Raw genomic sequence first — 23,755 nt, 5'->3', positions numbered from 1 at the left:
AGAGTCTTATGAACCAGGTCACTGCAGGTCATTGCAATTTAGCAAAGAGATGACTTACCATTTATTTATTTGCAGAATGGATTTTACTAATTACCTCTCTTTTATTAATGACTCCCTTCTTTATGCTAGATGTTAATCACTTTGATTGATTGAGTCAATTTAGGTGGTCGTTACATAATTCATCATTTAAAACTGCTCATCAAAAGAGAATGAAGATAAGAAAGGATCAAACACACATTGCTTATCCTGTGTGTCATTTGTGTCACTGGGTTTCATGGAGAGTAAAATGACTTCTGTAATGTAACATTGGCTCTTTCCCTCTCTTTTTGAAGGTAGCAAATCTTAAATGAATGTGAATTAGTGGATAATTTATATTGTACATAATTAAATTTGATCCCTAAGTAAAATATCACTAGTTTGAAATGTGAAGATCATACTGTCTTACCAGTAATCTTCATTTGCTCACCTTTAATCTTTAAATACATAATGAATTGTAACAGGTCCCCAAATTTGGCCTACTTACTTTGAAGTGGGTAATAATCTAATTTCAGTGTATTTTATTTCCACAATATGAAGTGGCAGGAACTGAAAATTTAGAATACATTCATTAGCCACAGTAAATCACATGAGAATGTAGTGAATGGGGCCTCACTTTTCTTTTTTCCAGTTGTCTGAGAAATGTTATACCATCCCTGCATGACCAATTAGCTGTAATTGTTTGTGCCTCAGTAAGAACAGGCATGAATACAGATAAAGATGGGTACCAAGCAGTATAAACACATACTGTATGTGTGTTTCCACACATAAACAAACCCTCATGCAGAGAGGAAAATGAGTGTTGATGAGAGTTTGCGTCTGAGCCAACATATGGTGCGTGCCTAGTAAATACAGCCGTGTACAGCAACAATTACTATGAGCCTAGTTTTATTTTATAATTATTAAATGAAAATCAGTAGTCTCCAGTCGGTTCCTTGGAAGGGCATGGAGCCATCCACTCTGCATATTTCAAATGTGACCTATGCAGTTTCATACACCATTTGTACACTATTCTAGAAAGCTAACGCTAGCCGTGGACAAGGCGAGTGGAACATTCTGCATTGCCTTGTTAAGTCCCAGCAATACAGCTCAACTCTGAACATGCAATGCCTGATCTGTAGAAGGAGTAGCTGCTTAGTAGCATCTTGGTCCATGGATAATTCAGAGATAACTAATCTGGCCAAGACAATTGTCATACATCAGCTTTACAGCAAGCTTGCTGGTAGCCATAATGTGGAAGTGCAGGGTGAGAGTGATAAGAAATAAAAGTAACACTTACAGGTAATAATAAAAAACAACAACAGATAGAGCAGTAAAATGTGGGTTAGGACATGGTAATTCTGCAGTAGCTAGTACTGTCCCAATGTTATTTCCCAAGTTCATAATAAATAATAGTAATAGTTGCATTAACAATTGGTAATAAAATGATGATAAAATAATACAAATGATAGCAAACTGTACATAACCCTTAAATTAATGGTTAATTCCCTGGATATAATAAGTAATTATAGTGGTAGGAATTTGGTAATAAAAGGGTAAAATAATTATAACAGGTTGTAGTTTCTCATAAATAAAATGCAATTTTTTAATTGTTACTAAATAATTAATAAGGTTGTGGTAATAAGTGAGTAATAGTAAATAACAAATGCAGTTGTTACATTTTTTTGGGATAAAACGTTCTTATATGAGCATATTTGCTAAAGCAACATGTCACAGTATTTCAGTCAAATGCCTTTAGGGTTTTATAATATGAGCATTATTACCCTGAGGAAGTCAGCAAGTAAATTAACGGAAATGTTGTGGAAATGAAAATTTACAGCCCTGGTAGCACTTTGTTTCTTAGCTGTTATCTTTGACTGTTCAAAATTAATGGACTATAATTATGGGGAAAATGCATGGTACTGGAGCTGTAAATGACCTTTCTTGTCATTGCTGAGCTAAATGCATTAATATTACATGTAATCTAGAAAAATGCAACATGGCACATTTGCTTTGCTAGTTAGTTAGTTACAAAAGACATATTGGGCAAAATATGCACATATATGGATGATTAGAAATAAGTTCAGTGGAAATATAATGTCTCTATAGAATTCTTTCTTCCATTGGAGATTAAAAATAAATACAAATACAGAATACTGAGCATATTTCGTAATTCCTTTTTTAATTGTTAGTTGCTCATTACGATAATGCCTTGGTCTTATCAGTAATAAAACTCCATTTCCTAACAAAATACTATGAATTCCTTTAGGTATTTAGGCTACCATGAATAATCGCATTAATTAGTCAAATGTAATCTCTGTATCCATCCTTGGTGCTCTGCATAATCTGCAAGACCACTTCTTGAACAGTAATGTTTAATATTTGCAACTTTTTTCCCCTTTGCAACATTGTATGTTCTTGTCAGAATACTTTTTCAGATCATCAAAGGATGCTTTGAAACCACTGAGGTATAATTACATTGCATGTCATTGTTGTATTTCCAACATGCCAACCTGTTGGTTAACATCTGAGAGTTTTTGCCAGACATGTGGTTTGTAAACAGGGAACATGTGATGTAGCTTTTGCCCACCCCAATTCCATGCCAACTCAGTATATTCACCCTTCTACATCTGGGGTAATGACACTTATCTGATTGTTTAGCAACTTTTTGCCATGTCTGTAAATTAACCATTAGCACTGTGACTGTCTTCATGTTCAATACACTTCCCCTTGCATGATGAATTAATTGAACAAAGTGTAAGATGTAGATTCAGTAAGTCAGCATCTACAATTTAACAGCTGATTTATTTAGTTATTGCAGTGGCATATTGGCATGCAGTGCTGTGAAACGTCTTACAGAAAACTGTTGAACATGATGGGGATGTCTGTAGCACTGACTGATGTTCTATCTGCCACACATATCCCAAGAGATACACAGGCCTCATTCCTTATTCTTACTTCATGCAATTGTTTTGCCCTCTCTTTAACCAAATCTGCAGGACAAAAATAACAGTTGATTTCACTTTCCCAGTACTTCTGCATAACGCTGTAGGTAAGGTGACATCCCAAGGAACTTCACAGGCACGAACTACATAAGGGACCTTTTTTAGTATGTAATACTGCCTTTGAGAGTTCTGTTTGTTATAAGGCCTGGGTTAGCCAGCGGGCCTTTCTCCTACACAGTGGGGTTTTTTTTCTCTGTTACTCCTTCACTCGCTCTCTTGCAGAGAGAACACACAGAGAGAAAAAGAGACCAGGATAGAAAAAGAGGTCAAGAACAGAAATGCAGTGAAAGATAATCTAACTGAGAACAAATTGTTGCTGAATAATACAACACAAATCGATTGTTCTCACCACCTTGTGGGAAGGTTGGAGCACTCCCAGGTAATTGAGTTGCAGTACATATTTTGTTAATTTGAGGGACAATGGATTATTCTTTTCACAGGTAGTTATTTAAAGAACTTGTACACCTGAAAGTGTAGGAACATGTTTTCCATTTTAGTTCTGACAAAGAAATGTGCTTTTACTTTCAATGCAAATGTGACATCTGACTGGTATAGATTTTATTCTAAAGAAAAAAAAAACAAATCTTACTGCTTAAGAAGCAGGAAAAGGGATCTTAGAAAAAGTATTTATAATGGGTTCTCATTAAAGATAGATTACAGCTTTTGAATCTAACAATGACTACCTATATTCTCAGGGGCACAAGAAGTGGCTTGAGGAAAGACACATAAACCTTGATGCCTCCAGTACTAGGCCATCATCTCTGGTTCCTAGCCAGGGACTGAAACAGAAATCATCTGGATACCATTTGCTGAATGTGTAGCCTCTATATCATACAGTGATATATATACAGTGATTAATTATGTACAAATAATTTAGGTTGGATGGATCAGACGTAGGAAACAAGAACTCTAAACTTATTCTCCCATAGTTACATCAAAAACAACACAAATTAAAATAGAATGTGTTTTCATGATTAAAACATAATAGCTTCCTGTGAACACTGACCCAGCTCCTCTTAACTTATATGGAGTCAGGTGTTATACACACATGTAATTTCCTCATACAACATTAATGTGGTCTGTTATTTCTGGTTAGCTGTAGAGACAGAAGACGAGGAGGAGAAAATGTGCTGGACGCTGTTCCAGTGCAACAAAAAGGGAAATGAATTCTGGCCACAGCTGGATCACATTTGTCCTTGGAAGCTTGAGGAAAAGCATTGTGGGAAATGTTTCTAGTGCTTGTTTGCATTTACACACAGTGCTTTCCTGCCTTGTTATTTATTCATCTTATTTGTCCAGCTCGGTGACAATGGCTAGAGCTGTATAAATTAAATACTTCTCCTTTTGAAACAGATGACAATACCCTGTGCAAACCTGAAGACAATTGGGAGGGTGACTTTGACTACTGGAGGAACAATAGCTATTCACAATAGTATAGCATAATTTTAAAGGCCAAAGATGGCTTTGGTCATTTGGAAAAATCAATTGGGATAGTCCTTTAGGTACCATTCATTGCATAATAATTAGACTATTGGGGGGGTGGGGGTGGGGTGGAGAGAGTGACAGCGAGAGAGAGAGAGAGAGAGAGAGAGAGAGAGAGAGAGGAGAGAGAGAGAGAGTGAGTGAGTACGTTCTCCGGACTCATATAGGATAATGAGCATTTAGCTTTATAAATGCTTTGTTAGTAGTTATTTTGACTTGATGACAAGTCTGAATGTCAAAATGTTAGGCATAACACCCAGTGTACACCGAAGTGTTTCACCACTGGGAGCTATTTTTTCAGTTAACAGCAATTAGTTTGGCACCAGTGGTCTCTTAGTGATGCATAAACACAATCCTTTTTTTCAATTTATCTCCCTCCTTCTCCCTCCTTTTCACAATTTTCTTTCTATCTTTGTTATAAACAAGGAGATATGACTGAACACTGAGAAGGAGTACTTAGCCAAATTTGTTTTGTCATCTGTTCTGTCTCTCTGTCTCCTCAGTATTCCTGTCAGTACAGTCTGACCATTCCTACTTTTCACTTGAACTATACTATATATGTGAATGTGTTAGCTATGAGTCTTTGGGGGTAGATTGAGCCTTACTGAGAAGAGACAATTTTATCTTGGTGGTCTCTGGTCTGCTGAAAGACCAAACAGCACACAGTGCAGACTCAAATAGAAGGTTTACAGTCTGAAGAAGTCAATCTAGGTTTTTTTCTTTTTTCCTGAATGCAATATATGATGTTCACTGTGAAACAGCTGACTATTTTAAAGGGGAGCACTTCATTCTAGAATGTTCATCAGTCACTTTGCACCTGTTGTGAAGCTCATTTTCCATTGTTATGCCAGTTTATTGAACCATTTTGTCTATTATATGAAACACTGTGTCTGAAACATGAGAATACAATAGTATCATCATGCATTCTGTGACACATAAACCAGGTTAAATTAGAAATTGGTCTTGGTGCAAGCACAACCAAATTTTGTTTTAGGAGAAGCCAGAGGATAATGTAGTCGTCTTTTAATGGGCTGAACCAGTGGCAGTGGCTGTGGTCTACTGGTTTTTGAGCATTACTGAATAGCCCGATGGCATCCAGCGCATCAGCAAGCACTAAGTGAATTAACATTTAAATCGCATCCCACCTGAACTGTGCAAAATGAAACTGAGCTAACAGGGCTATTCTCTAGAGAAAGAAGCACGAGGAAGAAAGCCAAAGGAGATTGGCTCAGGAAGGGCAACTTGGTAGCAGGAGTAAACTGCGGCTTGAAATGGCCTTCCAGCATCTTTCATGCCATAGATTTGGTGGTATTATTAAGAGTCGCAAAAGACAGTAAGGGTCAAAGTGATCATGAACCATGAACCTTGTGTTTTGTAGGTATGATACTGTTGTGTTGTGTATTTTTGATTTTGTTTGTTTGTTTATAGACTGTTATGTATTATCATAATCATAAATGAGAAATTGAAATATACTTGGGTAAATCTGTAGTAAATCACAAAGTACATGGCATGGATGGACTGAAAACATAGGCATATTCCCCAAGGATGTAGTCTGACTGTAGATATAATAATGTGAGGCCAGAAGTCACCACTGTTTAATGAAAATTATTACACAATACCCATATACAAAAACCCCACACAACACCAATATGCAGAAAAAGGAAACATGATATTTATATAGCGTAAAGATCTACATATATGAAATGCAAAATTGTGTGTGTATAGGTAGATAAAAATCACTTTAAAATAACCTTACATATTGATTGTGGGTAAAGTTCTCATAACATGCCATAAACCAGTCCTGTGATCCATGTGACGTGTGTGCTGTGCTCTAGATTTAGAAAGAGGCTAAGTAGGTCAGTAGTTGTGTTGTGATTTGTCAACTCACAGCCAACCAAGATTACTTTTATTTATTTATTTCTCTCTTTGTTCCCTTGTCTCTGATTTCTTTTTCCTTCTCACTCTCAACTCCTTTTCAACTTCCTTCCCACCTCTCTACATGCTCTCTCTCTCTCTCTCTCTCTCTCTTTCTCTCTCTCTATCTCTCTCTCTCTCTCTCTCATCCCTTTGCCCTCCCTCCCTCTTCCTCTGAGTTTTACAGTTCGTGGCTCAGCCAAACTGCCAGCAGCTGTTGGCAACCCTCTGGTACGACGGCTTCCCAGGATGGCGACGCCGACACTGGGCCGTCAAGCTGGTCATGTGCATCATCATTGGCCTCCTCTTCCCGGTCTTCTCACTGGTCTATCTGCTGGCTCCAAAAAGCTCACTGGGCTTCTTCATTAAGAAACCCTTCATCAAATTCATCTGCCACACTGCCTCTTACCTCACCTTCCTCTTCCTCCTACTGCTTGCCTCCCAGCACATTGCACGCACCAACCTCAACATTCAGGGCCCTCCACCTACCGTGGTGGAGTGGATGATACTTCCCTGGGTGCTAGGTAAATGTGTGCATTTGTACACTTGTGTATTTAAAAACTTACTGTAGTTCAGTAAGAGGTATTTGTAAATGTAGTGTTTATATAACGGGAAAAAAAAGAAAAATATAAACTTATTTTGTCTTACTTACATATGACTGAATGTTTTATGTTTGTTTGTGTTGCTTTCAGGGTTTATCTGGGCTGAGATTAAGGAGATGTGGGATGGAGGTTTTACTGAATATGTACATGACTGGTGGAATCTTATGGACTTTGCTATGAACTCTCTCTACTTAGCTACCATCTCACTAAAGATTGTTGCTTATATTAAGGTGAGCAGTAAATCACTGATTTACCATGTTCAAGTATATACACAGAGGCGCACACACGCACATACACAAAAATTTCACAACCATCTACAGCTATGTGAGTCACCATACATTGCTATTTTTCCAACCCACACAAGTTCTGCAAGGCTGTCTGTGTAATGTTTTGTGTATATTTTAAAAATATAGTATTTATGGAAACAAGTTTCAACTTTCATTTTATTTATGCTATTTTTGAAAACAATAATAATTAACACAACTCAGTATTTTAGGATAAAAACAATGGTAGAATAGCAAAATTACTTAAAATTATGTAATATTTGCAATTGTTCAGGTTTAAAATCTGATTCAGTCACTTGAATCTGATCACAATATCCCAGTTTGTTCCAGTATGAGCTCTTGCAAAAACTCTCCCTATCTGTCATTATTTAGGAAGCCATCCAACCAATGTGCTTATTCAGAAAGTTTGTAAATTGGCCATGGCTTGGTGTTGGCTTCTATATCTGCCATGCTCCCTATGAGCATGTATCTCATCTTCCAAATGTTCTCCAGTTTAAATGTTGTGCTAAATATCTTCATCTGCAGCTGTGCTTTATGTTTTTGGCAGATACCATGAATCAGTATCAATCATTTCAGTAACATTTTGCAAACGCTCTCGTAAATCCTCAAACTGCTATAATCATAAGGAAATCACTTGAGGCTTAAAAACTTGCAGTGACTATTTTACTTTGAATCCTTCTCTCTCACCTTGGCTGACAAATCTCTACAGACATGTGTCTGTTGCTCAGTGTTCGGATGAGTCAAGGAAGTGGTGTACTTTATCATGTAACTCGTGGCAGATCACAGTGGGGGGGTGCAAGCAGTGCTCAGTAGATCACATAACTTGCAGTCTGGAAACAAGGGGCCAGTGAGTTGAGGCTGAGAGATCAAACTCTTGTCTCTGATCTCAATCACAAGACCCATTTTCATTATACTCTCCTATATGCAAAAAGGTCTCTAAAAAATTATATATTATCATGTCTTTAAATGTGTTGTTTAGTACAAAACATTTTTTATGGAATCATATACATATAAACACAACATTTTTCACATATGCCTCTATTTACACACTTCCAACACATTGGATCTTTTCAGGTAGTTCTTCACTTCCTGTATAGTGTCCTCTTGTGACTCCCAGTAGCCTTGATGCTCTGAATGACTGACACTTCATTTTTCCATACTTGAGTCTGAGACATGCTTTCAGTAGAGGTCCTAAGCTTTCTACTGGTGGCCATAGAGGTGACATAACCTTGATCGTAGTGCTGGTAACATCCTGTAGATCTGATGCAATAGGAGGTAGAATCTTGTACAGAAGAGCCATTTTTTAATGCTGGGTTATAACAGTGGTTCAGACGTATATCAGAGGACATCACAATCTAGTCTTATCTAGATACCATGATACAATTTTAATTTGATTGAACTGGCCCAAGGGTGACTTTACCTTTTCCACCAGTCTGTGAGATAGATAATGTTGCAGGAGCTCTTGGTCTGGTCAGTCCTTATCCTCCAAGCTCTCTTCTACTGCAAGGATGTTTATAAAAAATGGTGCTTGCATGGAGACTTAGTAAATATTCAGTCTGTTGACCCAAACTGGGCTTCTTTATATTCTTCCTATTGCTTTCACTCTTTGCCCAACTCCTTGTAATCACTGACTGACATGAACAGGGGAATCCTACAGGGGATGTTAAGGACAGCTTTTTAAAGACAGCATGTGACCTCTGTGCCATGTTATGATAAACAAAGCCAAAGAAGAAACATTAACAATGTGTTAGGAATACTAGTGAACACTGAGTGATTAATACATATATTTACGCTGAACTGTACAAAATATTCTATCATACATTTTAAAGCAATTTTAAAGTTGCAATACACCACTTCTCTCAACACTATGTCTGAACTCAGGTGACTGGCTGAACTGGAGTCCTATACCCTGTGTATGTTTAGTCAATCTTATATTGGCCTCTTTTATGACTGATCTGGCTTTAGCCAACCAGCTCATCATTGTTCACACAAATGATGTTGGGCTCTTTTACCATTTGTCCGTCTGACTGAAGCTTTCTTCCACCTTTCTCTCTTTTCACACCTATTCAAAAAGAGTCTCTGCACAAGAAATTCTGGATGGTCTGCAGAGCAAGTTTTTTTCTGCAGGAAAGTGCTAATGCTTGTAGAATCTGGCCCATTTGGTGAACACCCTCTTTCAATTTCTTGATCTTCTCAGATTACAATCAGATAACAATGAAAATATGAAGTTATTAATTTTTACTTTTTGCTGACATAGATAGTTATATATCACCTTTGCAGAAATACAGAAGAGATGAATCAAATCACTCAATGAATCCATTCCAAGCAAGATTGTGATTATCCATGTTCTTACTCAGTGCAGAATCTTCAGCAGAATGGAGAGATTTTTTTTTTTAATATTTTAAAGCAGTGCAGCTTTGAATATAAAATGACCAGACTATTCACACATTATTTAGAAAATTACTAATAAAAAAATTGAGACCATGGTTAGAACTGAACAAATTCTCTACATCACTCCTCTGTCCAAGGAGACATAGGCCTAAATGTAAGAGACAGAGAGCAGAGAAACAATGAGAAAAAAGTGTGAATTCACACACTTATGAGTAAATGTGAGAAAATGTGGCAATTTATCACCACTGCTGTCAAGAATTAATGTATACTGGCCAAAAGCAAGCATTACAGAGATAGAATGTGTGATATTGGTCACTTGTCAGAACTAATCAAAAAAGGGTTCTGAATATGTTAGCACAGCCATACATGGTGAACACTAACTTAATAATAATAGTAATAATAATAATAATAATAATCATAATAATAATAAAAGTAAATTGGGTAGCGCTTTCATAACAGTACAACCTTCTGATCACACAAAGGTTTAACCCAAATAAATACAACAATAAATTAATAAAATGTAAACCTTAAAAAAGGAACAAAAAAGAATTGTCAAAACCTGATGCTTTCAAGGTCCCTAAAACTTTTTTCCTTAAGAACTTTTACTTCTTCAAGGAATCTACATGCTCACACCATAGGTGAGACAGCCAGTGGTGTGGCAGTGCACTACTTCTCATAGATGGTGAATATAAAAGAGCCTTTCTGTTACCCTTAAAAATAAAAGATGCATTTACATGTTTTTTGTGTTTGTTTGTTTGTTTGTTTTTTAATAAAAACCATATGCTACACAGTTATGGACTGTAAATACTGTAATTATGAAGTCTAATTATGAAGTCTATTTGACTTTACACGGTCCAAGGTAGAAAAGCGAGTATAGTTGGATATGGAAACGAAACTTTAATACATAACAAAACAAAAGAGAAACGAACACAAGCACTGAGCAGAATAATGAGAAATGCAAAACTAATGTAGGCAGGTAAACAAACCACAGAGTGGGAGGGAACATGAGAGACAGATGCACAAGCATGGTAAACTGGGGTTTAAATGCATAGGACAATAAGGGCAAACAAAAACAAGTGGATCTAATCAAGGGCCGGGAAAACCAAAACAAGGGGCGGAACCAGGGACAAAAACAAAACAAAACACACGAGGAAGCCGTCGCCATCTCTGTGATTATTGCAAAAATTAGCCCAAATTAAATTGCCATACCATCCAAGCCTTTAGCATCCAATTGTAGCATTCAAATGTAGTACTGGTCACATTGTGTTAGTGCTCCTGTGCTGTATTCTACCGAATAGTATAAACAATGTGATTCCTTGTGAATCCCAACGTGCTTCCAAACAATGTGCAGCTTGTCACGTTTGCATCATATCGCACAATATTGCCTTACATTATGGCTTCATATTAACCAAACTTAGCTAGCTAGATAGCGGGCTAACATAGACAGCTAAATGAAAGAATCTAACACTAGTTTAAAAGAAGCTAATGACCACATTAGCTTGTGATATGATATATGCTAATGTGGGCATGAGCTGCTAGCTAGATATATACAATTAAATTGATAGACGGCAAAGTTAAGTTCAACATGCAAAATCATAGTGCTGCTTAAACTATCTTACAAGAAACTGTAATAATGTGAATATCTGTAATAATGTGTAACAGTGTGCAATTTTTAAAATCTAATCTTTAAAAAACAATCTTTAAAATGTCAAATATTTTACCAATTGAAAAAAAAAATGATTTGGGGTTAGTTAAATGACCATATTTTATACTCAGGTTAAATGGCCAAGTTTTACATTCAAGTTCAACCTGATGGGTGACACTTAATATCAAAGTGGGGGAGTTTTGTACGATTAGAGCAACAGCCACTCAACAAGTTTGCGCATGTCTCTGTGCCTTAGTATAACAGTTCACGTCCACGTGAGGAGTGGGAGATGTGGCACCCAACGCTGATCGCCGAGGCGCTGTTCGCCATTGCCAATATCTTCAGCTCGCTGCGACTCATCTCGCTGTTCACGGCCAACTCACACCTGGGCCCGCTGCAGATCTCGCTGGGCCGTATGCTTCTGGACATCCTCAAGTTCCTCTTCATTTACTGCCTGGTCCTGTTGGCCTTCGCCAACGGCCTCAACCAGCTCTACTTCTACTACGAGACACAGGCGGCCGATGAGCCAAACCACTGCAAGGGCATCCGCTGTGAGAAACAGAACAATGCCTTCTCTACGTAAGTGTGTGTGGGGGGGAGTTTTAAAAACACTGAAGTCAGCGTTTGTTTTTAATTTCTGACCTTCTCCTTGCTACTATATTCATCTTCTCTCTTTTGCTATTCCGGCTTGATTACCTTTGACACATGTTCACTCTCACTCTCACTCTCACACACACACACACACACACACATACACACAAAGTCTGCATAGGTAGGTGGAAACTGTAGGCAGTGGGCTATGCCAGGATATCAAAACAATAATTAATCTGCTTGACACAGTGTCTCACATAAGCTTTTTAAGCTTGGCAATTCACTTCCAGAATTTGTTTATATAACCACTGTGGTCAAATAAACTCATATCACCACTACAGTATTACTCCAAATAGCGTGAGCCTCAGTGACATTTTATACAGAATAATATTTACTAATGTGAAAATTATGTATGAATAGTTGTAGCCTGCTCAATAAACACAGCCTTAATTTACAAGCATAAAAATGTTGGCAAAAGTTTGCATCACAAACATATGCACGTGCGCACACACACACACACACACACACACACACACACACGCACACACACACGCACATGCACACACACACACAGACACGCACACATGCACACAGCCTCTCCCCCTACAGATCATCGTATTTTTGAGCAGCATGCAGTTAATAGTGATGTCCTTACTGACAAATAAATCTATCTGCAAAAGTGCCTGTTGATGCCAAAATATCTTTGAAACATGGAATAAGGGAAAGACATGCTACAATTAAACTACAAGAATATATTGTATACTCTAGTTGAATACTGAATTTTGTATATGGCTGTACTTTTGTTTTGCATATGTACTTTTGAAAGCAATGACTTTGCTTTTTTAATATTAGACATATTACTTAATATGGGACAGACTTTCCCAAGCGCTAACGGGACTTGCCATCTCATCTAAAGCACTGACCTCCTTCTCTGTTGTAATATTACATTATGTTGGATGCAGCTGCTTCTTTCTAATTTGGCTGCACATTTTCCCCATGCTCTCCCTGATATACACATTATCTGCACTTGCTTTGCAACAATGGAAGATTTTTTGTTTATTGCATTGAATATATGGAGGTGAATTTAGTCTCATGGTGCATGTAGGGTGCCCTGGATTAGTTCACAGCCTTGTCTATGAGGAAAATAGCAAAGATTCTGCATGCACAATTAAACTAAATTTGTTAATTTAATCAGACTCAGTCAATTACACCTCAGCTAATTGATGAATGACTAAACAATGCTATCTGTGACATTTGGAGCTATGATTAAATTTATTGAGAAGGGTTGCCTTTCAGTAATAAAAGTATGATTGATTATTAAATACTTAAAGGCATACTGACAAAACATAAAAAGCATATTTTATTTAACATTCAGCTGAGTTTAAAATGACTTGTGTTATTTGTGTATGCATGTGAAATGTTTAATTTTAGAAATACAAACATAGCCAAAAAAAGGCTTCTGCAAGGAATAATTTCAGGTCATTATTTTTGTCAGTAACTCTAAATTATTATTATTATTACTATTATTATTATTATTATTATTATTATTATTATTATTATTATGTTTAATACATAAGCATTACTTTTTTATCTTTACAATTACTCACTCTGAACACATAGGGACAATTTTTAACCACTTGTACTTTTCTGAATATATTCGAGTTGTAATGTTTTTAATTACACTCCAATATGTATTTTTTTAAAAATCTCCATTTTCTTTTAGACCTTTCACAAATATCACAAAAAGAATAGCACTTAAACTGCAGCTCCTGTGCTGACAGATGCTGTTTGTATACTGCAGAATTGCAGGTGACTAACTCAGTCCTTGATAAAAAAAGCTTTACTCCTACTGAAGCTGTCTGGTAGGTTACTTACACTTGAGGCATTATTTCTTTAATGAATCAATACATTTAAAATTTTAGGTTACTCTACCCACTGCAGCATCCTACAAAATGTACCTTAGTGCCTGTGCACTCTTCTGGTCTTTTCGGGCATATCAGATGTCAGGAAAAGATCATACAGTTGCATTCAGGATTTACCATCCACATCTGTTCCTCAGGTTATTTGAAACCCTTCAGTCGCTGTTCTGGTCCATATTTGGCCTGCTGAACCTATATGTCACCAATGTGAAAGCAAGGCACGAGTTCACGGAGTTCGTTGGTGCCACCATGTTTGGCACATACAACGTCATTTCGCTGGTGGTGCTCCTCAATATGCTCATTGCTATGATGAACAACTCTTACCAGCTCATTGCTGTGAGTACTGATGATTTCTGCCTTTGTGTTTGATACACCTTCAAAATCTGATTTGTTTTTTTTGTTTTTTTTAAAGATCAGCATTGATCATTCATGTACAGACAACTCAGTGGGTTTTTATAGCTATTGAGACATTTCTGCAGGCACTTGATCTGTTATAAGCACCTCTGATTATTGTCCTGGGTTTGAATTCTAACTCATGTGGGACTCCCTGTGTGCTGGTGTGCTCTAGGACCACGCTGACATCGAGTGGAAGTTCGCCAGGACCAAGCTGTGGATGAGTTATTTTGATGAGGGCGGCACACTTCCACCTCCGTTCAATATCATTCCAAGCCCAAAGTCAGCCTGGTACCTCTGCCTTTGGGTGCACAGGCGGCTGTGCAGGACAGGCGATTCCCCGCAGGACGACAATAAACATGAGAACCTCAAGGATTTAACAGTAAGAAACCTTTCCATGTAGATCAAGTTCAATTCTGCTCTGCTCATTCCACTTTACTCCCAAGACATGAATTCAGTTCAAGGCCCTAAATGTAAACAATTAACATTACTGTTGCCTCTGAAGTCCGCCATTGTTGTGAAGCCATGTGAAGAGGGTCCTTAATAATACGATGGGCCATGTTCTTGCTCAGGAAGGGAGTCTGGCAGGCTGCTTTGTTGCAATGCAAAGCTGAGTAATTAGTATTCTCATCCAGGCACACTTGAGGTGGTTGCAAGATTTATGTGCAATGGAGGAGGCACGTGCACCCTTAGAGGTGCTGAGGAAATGCAATAGCAGCGAAACCAAATTTCAGAAAGAATGGAAGTTAGTGATTTAAAAAATAAAGGAAACAAAGACATGCCTCTAAGAGATCTGATTCCCAAATTCACCTCCATAAGCATTTCTAAATATTGCTATATGAATCGTCATAAAGCGACACAAGGAGGCTGATATTGATGATTTTTATCACGTTATAAAAAAATGAACAAGTTGATGCCCAGCGTTCAGGTTGAAGTAGATTTCTAATACAAAAAACTCAAAAATGCAAGCATTCAACAAGCACTCCACTCGCACAAGCACTTTCCAGTGAGAAGAAGTGCAGCATGAAGAGCGCATGAGGAACATTCTGAACCAGTTATCATGCCCTGGCTCTCTTCATCTCATTTAATAAATCAATAGAAATGCCTTATTATACTTAATAATATAATTATAATTATACTAAATAATACATAATAGGTCATCTAGTAGGTCATCCATTAATTTTATGTAGCAAAGAAAAGGTAATCTATAGACAACTATATTTTACCTTATATATTGTTAAATACACACACACACACACACACACACACACACACACACACACACACACATATATATATATATATATATATATATATATATATATATATATATATATATATATATATATATTAGTTAAATTGCATTTTAAATATTGTTGTTCTAAATTAACCTCATATGTCCAAAACCATTTAAAGATGCATTTTATCACCAAACACTGAATATGTTTGATCAATTTTTGCCTTTTTGCAGGTTTTATCAGATACAGGATGAGATTGTTGGATAGCTGTTCTGCTTTTAGGTTTTACATGTAGGCAGATTTATATAACTGAAGATTTTATCTCAGTATTGCGCTGCCTGAACGTGTGTGGGTGTGTGTATGTATGTGTATGTGTGTGTGTGTGTGTGTGTGTGTGTGTGTGTGTGTGTGAGAGAGAGAGAGAGAGAGAGAATGAATGCGGCACACGAGAAAGGAAAAAAAAATCGTATTGGAGATAAATACATTTGTTTGCGTGTGTGTGTGTGTGTGTGTGTGTGAGAGAGAGAGAGAGAATGCGGCACACGAGAAAGGAAAAAAATCGTATTGGAGATAAATACATTTGTAGTACAATAGTAACACATTATTATTATTATTATTATTATTATTATTATTATTATTATTATTATTATTATTATCATTATCATTATTATTATTATTAGTAGTAGTAGTAGTAGTAGTAGTAGTAATAGTATTAGTATTAGTGTTCAGATCCTAAATGCCAAAAAGGATCTGGAGGTTCAGCTGTTCCGTTACCACCAGCAACTCTACTAATGCACTCGATTCATTGCCTGAAAGGCTTGAAATTAGCTGATGAATTTTAACTACTGTATTTTATGAGAGTTGATAGGCTTTCTAGTGGATTGCCATGTAAAACATCCTTCAAGTAGAACTCTGTAAAACCATGTTGTCTATATAATTGGTGAGCTCAAAGGCACATGTAACAATAATGGATGACTGTTCTTTAACATACTTAAAGAAATGAGTACTGGCACGAGATGAACAAGAAGCAACATAAACCTATAGGTTAGACTTGAAATGATTTCTCTAGCTAATTTAAATGACAAGGATCTACAGGCAACAGGCAATTGTTAACAAATGCTTTGACTTCAGAGTAATTATAAACCTAAACTCTAATTTACCAGTGTTTTCTCCCCCCATATCTCATAACAGAGCTCTCATGGGCCCATTGAACTGCATTTCAAACTGGAAATTTATTTCAGGCTAATCAAGTTCCTGTATTTAGGAATAACATTCCTTAATTCTTGCTTCCTTTTATATGGCTGTACACCAACAGCTTTGCTATAGGAACATTTTGAACTCATAAATTATCCCACACCCTGGCAGTGTTGTTTTCCATCTATATCTGTGGGTTTTTGAGAAAGGATGGAGTTCCTTTAACTAATATAAGCAAAATAAACATTCTAGCCAATATTAGGTAATGAACAAAATGGAAGTTAGCATTGTTTTTCCTCCAACAATACTGAGTTGCTAGACAATGCTGTGTGAGCAGCAGTTCAGAAAGGGTGCTGTTACAGACCTTCACCATCGTATTGTTCTGTAGAACCTCAATGGTGCCTCGATATTGTAAGCCCAGCAATGAGGTTTGACTCATGGGCATGATGTCTTAGTTTCTCATTCACAGCCCAATGGACATGTCCTATCTATCATTATGAGCTGATATCAAGCTTAAAAAAAAAATTTGATTAATCAAAAAAAAAAAAAAAGAGTGGGATTGCTTTATTTAGTCATCTGGAGTAAGTAACCTGCAAATATGGCAATTTACTGTGATTAAAATCGAAAGACATATATAAAATCGAAAGACATTCAGCTAACGTCTAGGTTGAGTATTTTTTGTAAACTGGACACTTCTGCTTTGATTTTCAGGAAAAGCATGCGGACAGGATTATTCAAAATAAACAGTATCAGGTATGTTGAAAAGAAGTATGAAAACACATGAAATACAAAATACACACACACACACACACACACACACACACACACACATCTCAGAGTAATTGGTTTGACATTAGCCCTCTGATCTTGCTTTATAGCCCAATGGTGCATCTCATTTCCAGATAAGAGGGCTGCTTTAATCCAACACTGCCCTCTCCTTCTTCTCAGGAGGTGATTCGCAATCTAGTGAAGAGATATGTAGCAGCTATGATCCGTAGCGCAAAGACGAACGAAGGACTAACTGAGGAGAATTTTAAGGTAGCTCTTCTCAAACTTAATCTCACATCAAACCTAGACAGCAAATAAATAAATAAGTTCTTATATTTTTTCATTTTCATCAAGACAGCTGAAAACTAAGTGAAATACTGATTAAAGTATCTGTTGCTTGGTGCAGGAGCTGAAGCAGGACATCTCTAGTTTTCGCTATGAAGTTTTGGATCTTCTCGGGAACCGCAAGCCACCGCGTCGTACGTACTCTTCAAGCAGTGACGCTACGCTTCAAGATGATGCCAGCGACGACGGTGACACCACCGGCAGCAGAGCCAGGGCCGTGTCCTTCAAACGGGTTCCGTCGTCAGATGTCCCGCGCGGCATCTCAGCCCTTATTCACTCCATCTCTGGCATGGATTTCCCAATGGTGACCACGGCAATAACTCCGCTGCACACGGAGGACAGACCAAAGATCAATGGGCTGAGGAAAATCCCCTCACCCTGCTCTTCCACTTCCTCAGCGACTGGTGCCAGGCCGGCCCCCTCGAGTACGTGGAGCCGGTTGGGGCGATTTCCCAGTTCTGGGAAGAACTCCTTCAGACAGCTGGGGCTCCTGTTTTCACGCATGGGCACTCGACTCCCCCAGCCTGCTGGCGTCACTACTGCCACTTACACTATCTCAGATGGACTGCTCCGCCCACCGGGGGCATGGCATGACCTGGGTTTCACACGTGGTGATGGTCCGGTCACGCGGAGCGAGACCAGTCTCAATCATGCAGATGGGCCCACCACAGATGGCTGTGGTGATGTTCCCAGGACAACCAACAGACAGAGAACCGGTGGGAGGGATGTTCTTTTGACTATGGGGCCCCTGCCTACATCCAATTCGCTACACTGTGCTTCCAGTTTCTCTGCCTCTAGTTCTCATCTCCTAGACTCAAATGAGGATGTGTTTCAGGGATTGGTCGGGCCTTGTGACAGACACACAACAGTATCCACCTACTGTGAGGTGGAGTATGATGACTCGGTGACCACACAGCTCTAGTATCGCAAGCATGCACTTGATGAATGCACTTTAATAATAACAATAATATCTGTTGATACCAATAACAATGACTTTCCTAATAAGAACAGCAACTTTTTATTTGAACTGCTGGGATTTTTTCATGGATATGTGTGGCTTGTGGATAAGTGAATGCGTTTTTAGTAAACTCTAGTAAACATTATTCTTATACAAAAATATGAACAGCAAGAATATAGAAGGGACAAGGAATGTTATTATCAGCAAACTTTAAATTGTTAACAATAACTATGTGAGCATCTACTGTCTGGTCACAGCACTTCTTGCAAGTAATAAAGCATTGAACTTTTTCAAATTATTTAGTTTTAAACATGCATGCACACAGTGTACACACACACTGTCCAACCTCTCGCATATATGTATAAACACACCACACATAAACACATGCTTAAGAATGTTCTTTTGATATACACATAAAGAATCAAAATAAAATCACATTACAAAATTGACAAGCATTATTTTGTAGTCAATGAGCAAAGCTGACTTTGTTTTTGAGAGTGACTGAAACTTGATGGACTTGCCTCATACTGATAAAATCAGTGAAAATGAGGCATGCAAATTAGCAAGGAAGCTTCTAAGCCTTAGACCAGTATACAGGCTATATACCACTATAGAGGTTAAAGTGTATTGGTAAGGTACACTTTAATCTTAAATTTGGAACCAATGCTGCCAAGATCAAATACAACTTTGGAATAGGTTTTTTAATTGTTTTCTTTTATAAATTATAATCACTTTTATAATTTTACCTGACCATAGGTGGGGACTCTTCACCCATTTGCAATTACTAATTAAAACAAGAAGAAAAGAGAACCATCATGTCCAACAAACAAATGTTGTGAATACACTAGTTGTCCCCTAATCTTGGTCTAGGAAACTGGCCCTACATTAGCTTTTAATCTTTCTTCTCTTTATTTAATTTTCATTTAATTCTCCAAATTAATTTGATTTTCTAAATTGTAGCAACCTTCTGTTTGAGAGGGACTGGTATTTGAGAGTGAATGGTATTATTCAAACCTACAGTCAGACTTAAAAATATATAGATTTTATTTTCACATATTAATTTTAATGCATAATTAGTAAATGTGCTGGTTAAACTTTCTGTAAAGCTGCTTTGTGATAATGTCTATTGTAGAAAGTGCTGAACAATTAAACTTGAACTGAGCTAGTGAAATGATACAGTGTGCATTTGAACAACACAGATGTTAGGGATTCTGTGATCTACAAAGTCATCTGCACAAGACAAGCCCTGGAGTATTAAATCAATAGATTTTCACAAATATGCCTGAAATCTGCACAAGAGCACTCACATTTTTGCTATAGCATGATCAGATCAGAGTTTTTGCATGACTCTAATGTTGTTTGGGTGGAATAGAATTAACATTTATAGTCTTGAGTAATCTGTAAAATACACTCTGGATTTCAAGTTATTTGCTTTATCAATAAAACGCTGCGATTTTAAAGAGAAAACATGCTTCGAAGAGAAAGTGCTTGCTTCTTTAGGTGTTTTCATCTGATTGACCTAAACCATTCAACAAAGCTCTGAACCATGAAACATATTAAGTGTACCTCAACAGAATCACCATAGATATACTGTGGAAATGATTTTCCCCTGCTTTGATCCTTTTTATCGACGTTAAAGGAATTCGCTAAGGCTTCAGTCCCTTAACTGCCAAGATCTGCTTTCTTGGCATGAATCCACTGACAGTTGGGTGAATGTTTAGATACTCTCCCGCTATGCTAGCGGGCCAAGTATGCTGGATGTTTGTACTCTGGAAGGAGAGCTACGATAATGTGGATGCTAAGGGCATGCACAAGCTCTGCTCATGCATGGGAGGAAACCATCTCCAAGAATCCCCAGCAGACATATATCTCCACTATGGCATTACACGGTACTTGACACAATTAGCATTACGGAACTGATGATGTCCCTCGTTCCGGCTTTCTCTCGTAGGGAACCGAAGCTTCTTCCCCATTCAAGCGGAAAATCAAGGTTGCTTTTTGTATCAGTACCGGAAAACAATTTTCATAGTAAAAAACTCAAGTAAATATAAAAAGAGGAGAGTTCAGACTTTAGTTGTAAGTCATAATAACTACACTGATTTCTAACCTTTATTGTACGTGAGACACTATTAAAGAATGCTAAAGGAGGTAATTGGGCAAGCATCATTAATGAGATGAGTTTACAAGTAATGCCCTCTGTTATCTTTTGTCATTAAAACCATAAAGGCAGTGAACCTAGTGTTTGTTGGACAAAATGTCTAGAATACTGAGTAATATTACATTTTCCCTACACTGAGCATTGATTTTAACACAATGAACAAGAAATGTAACTATCAACAATATTGAAGCTTTCCTACAATTATTTTATTATTGTATTTTTAGGCTTGACCATTATGCGATGTGATAGCAGTAATAGGTCTGAACTGCAGCACCTAAAACTGAAGGAGGTTACTGGAGAAAGAATTCAAGGGATAATAAAGTTTTCTGTCGAGTATAAATCTTATCACCATGCATTTACGTCGGTGACACCGCAGCAAAAGCTACTGACTGCCCCCTGCTGGAAGTATTTGAGAATCACACTCAGGAGCGCGAAAAAGTAGGCTACATAAAATAGTTACATATAGAAATTACATATAGGCTGACATTTGAACACCTTCTTACCATACCTTTTCTCTGTTCCTCAAATCATTCCTGTTCCTCAATCACAGACATCTTATTGACCTAATTCCTGCCAAAAGATAACGAAGTCAGAACAGGGTATTATTCTTTATATATAATACACAAACTCCAACCAAAGTATGGCATGCAAACCACTGGGGCAGACATGAGCCCCCTTTGTCTGGATTTGGTGCTTTAACACTTTTTTGTCCCTGGGACCCAGAACCTCCCCCCACACAGAGTGTGCAGTTCTGCATGTATGCTTTAATGAAGTGACCCCAGTCCTAATACAAAAAATAGTACACAAACTTCTCAGCCTTTTACCTTTTATTAGTAGTTCATTAGTAGTATCATATGAACACTCACCAGCATTTGTTTATTTGAACCACCCTGTAGTGGAGGCTCTCCAGTCCATATGTGCTCATCGAGTTTGTGTTGTTTGCCCCAACTCTTCATCAGTCTTCACTCTTTTACCACAAGAACACCGGTGGTTGAATATTTTGGAGTAGAAGACCACTCTTAATCCAGGAGTGACACTGACACGTGAAATCCAGCAACACTGTTCTAGCATCACTCACATGGAACTTCCTGACCTGCAGACCATCTACTACAAGCGGTGCCAGACCTAGACCACTAATACGGGCTAAACACTCACTATCGTGGCACACCACGTCCGCCACCTAAAAAATCCTTTCCGTAGCGGTGCTGTGGTCAGACACGTACCAGTGAGCCTTGATGGACAACAGTCTGTAAATGTATTAAATGCACCTATTGCTAGCTCTATCTGAATGGCACTGGTGATATTTGAATATTTATGCGTGAAACAGTTATAGACAAGAGTAAGCAAGAGCAGAATACAGACAGCTCTTTCCCTGAGTAGTGTAACTACAGCACATGTAAAAATGTTTGCCCCGTGCATCTTAGAAGTCCACAGCCACCAGGTGGAAATATGTTTCAAATCTTAAAAGGACGCAGGTCTATTTGATACACTTACATATGTGCATAGGTGAAGCTCCGCCCACCTATTTCTATTGGTTCTTGGTTGCCACTTCGACGTTCATGGTTGGTTTAATTTGCGGAAGGTCTACGTTTCACGAAGGTTATTGCGGAAGTGAAACGTTCTTAAACAGAGGCTGGTTAAAAGCTAGCGGTAGCTCCGAATTCAGCAGAAATCATTGTGTAAATTAATATCGACGTAATTTCTTATTTTTTATTTGCAATGAATGTGTTAATTTTTATATTATTAGTTTTCGTACGTACTCATTCGGCTCATAAAGGTGACAGTGATGACTGGGTACATTTACCAAATAAATGTGAAGGTAAGTGTTTTTTTTTTCCCCCTGGAAGAACGGATTTCTCCTGTTTCATTAAAGCCTTCTTATACAGGTTGCTTTGAACATGAACACTTGACACAAGTAGGGTAACAGCATTAGCTACTAGTTGTGTGAAATGTTAAAATGCTGTTTATTATCAGCTATAGGTTCCTAGCTAGCCGTGTCATTGGAATATCTGTTGCCTGCAAAGGCAGTGATTGACAGGGACGTTATTCAAAAGCAGAACTGGGAGCACAGTTAAATTTATCAAGACCATGGTGTTTCCTGTTACGGAAGACATGGGTTATTTTTTATCAGGCTTGTAAGTTCCTGTGCATTAATGTCCCCTCTTAAATACATTTCGCCTGCAGTGTGCAAGTTTGTGAGCATTGAAATGAAATCAGCATTAGAAGAAACGGGCAAAACGAAGGAAGTTATTGAGACGAACTACCGTTTTCTAGACGATAAAGGTGCACCCCCAATCAAATATGTAAAATCGTAAGTGCGGCGATGTCCTTACTTTGGGTCTATGGTCGGCCGTTTGTTATGCACATGAGCAAAAGTATCTGAAGTAATAGGATGTAAGGACCAATACCTGAGTGGGCTGTGTGTTTGTACCTCTAGTGATATCCGTTTTATAGAGGTAATTGAGAGCGTATGTTCAAGAATTCTGCAGTACAATCTTCACAAGGAGAGAGACGGAAGCAATCGCTTTGCAAAGGTGAGCGAATCTATATCCTATCTAAAACCAAAGTATGAACCTGGAAAATGTGGTTCCCTATGAAAAGGGATAAATAGTAGCTCACCTGGTAGAGATGGTTATTTAATGTGCTAGTAACACTCACACTAAGAGTTTGATTCCCAGAGAGCATGCACTTTATAATGCTGATAAATGTGTATGTCTCTAAGTAAGAGTGTTTGCAAAATGCCAAAAATCCAAATGTCCTAACCACCAATATCATTATAATATCCTGTTGGCCACTCTTGTAACGCTGTAATTAAGAGAGCACGAGTGCAATGATCTCCTGATAATTAATAGA

The 23,755-nt window shown here is 37.8% G+C and overlaps 2 protein-coding genes across 2 annotated transcripts in view; both read left to right on the top strand.

Moving 5' to 3' along the window:
* The window catches only part of trpc5a (transient receptor potential cation channel, subfamily C, member 5a), a 38,943-nt gene extending 18,739 nt beyond the window's left edge, over positions 1-20,204 (top strand). The window contains exons 4-11 of the mRNA XM_027006173.2: positions 6,604-6,940; positions 7,109-7,248; positions 11,595-11,917; positions 13,989-14,184; positions 14,417-14,623; positions 17,385-17,426; positions 17,622-17,711; positions 17,848-20,204. Coding sequence (XP_026861974.2) covers positions 6,604-6,940; positions 7,109-7,248; positions 11,595-11,917; positions 13,989-14,184; positions 14,417-14,623; positions 17,385-17,426; positions 17,622-17,711; positions 17,848-18,708 — 2,196 coding nt within the window. The 3' untranslated portion in view covers positions 18,709-20,204. The remainder of the gene's footprint in view (positions 1-6,603; positions 6,941-7,108; positions 7,249-11,594; positions 11,918-13,988; positions 14,185-14,416; positions 14,624-17,384; positions 17,427-17,621; positions 17,712-17,847) is intronic.
* A 2,310-nt stretch (positions 20,205-22,514) lies between these two features.
* The window catches only part of cnpy3 (canopy FGF signaling regulator 3), a 4,057-nt gene continuing 2,816 nt past the window's right edge, over positions 22,515-23,755 (top strand). Inside the window, exons 1-3 of the mRNA XM_027006172.2 lie at positions 22,515-22,721; positions 23,087-23,213; positions 23,340-23,436. Of these exons, the coding sequence (XP_026861973.1) occupies positions 22,622-22,721; positions 23,087-23,213; positions 23,340-23,436 (324 nt within the window). The 5' untranslated portion in view covers positions 22,515-22,621. The remainder of the gene's footprint in view (positions 22,722-23,086; positions 23,214-23,339; positions 23,437-23,755) is intronic.

The sequence above is a fragment of the Electrophorus electricus genome, chromosome 16, assembly GCF_013358815.1.
Source record: "Electrophorus electricus isolate fEleEle1 chromosome 16, fEleEle1.pri, whole genome shotgun sequence".
Taxonomy (NCBI): Eukaryota; Metazoa; Chordata; class Actinopteri; order Gymnotiformes; family Gymnotidae; genus Electrophorus; species Electrophorus electricus.
This window is presented reverse-complemented; position numbering and strand designations above follow the sequence as displayed.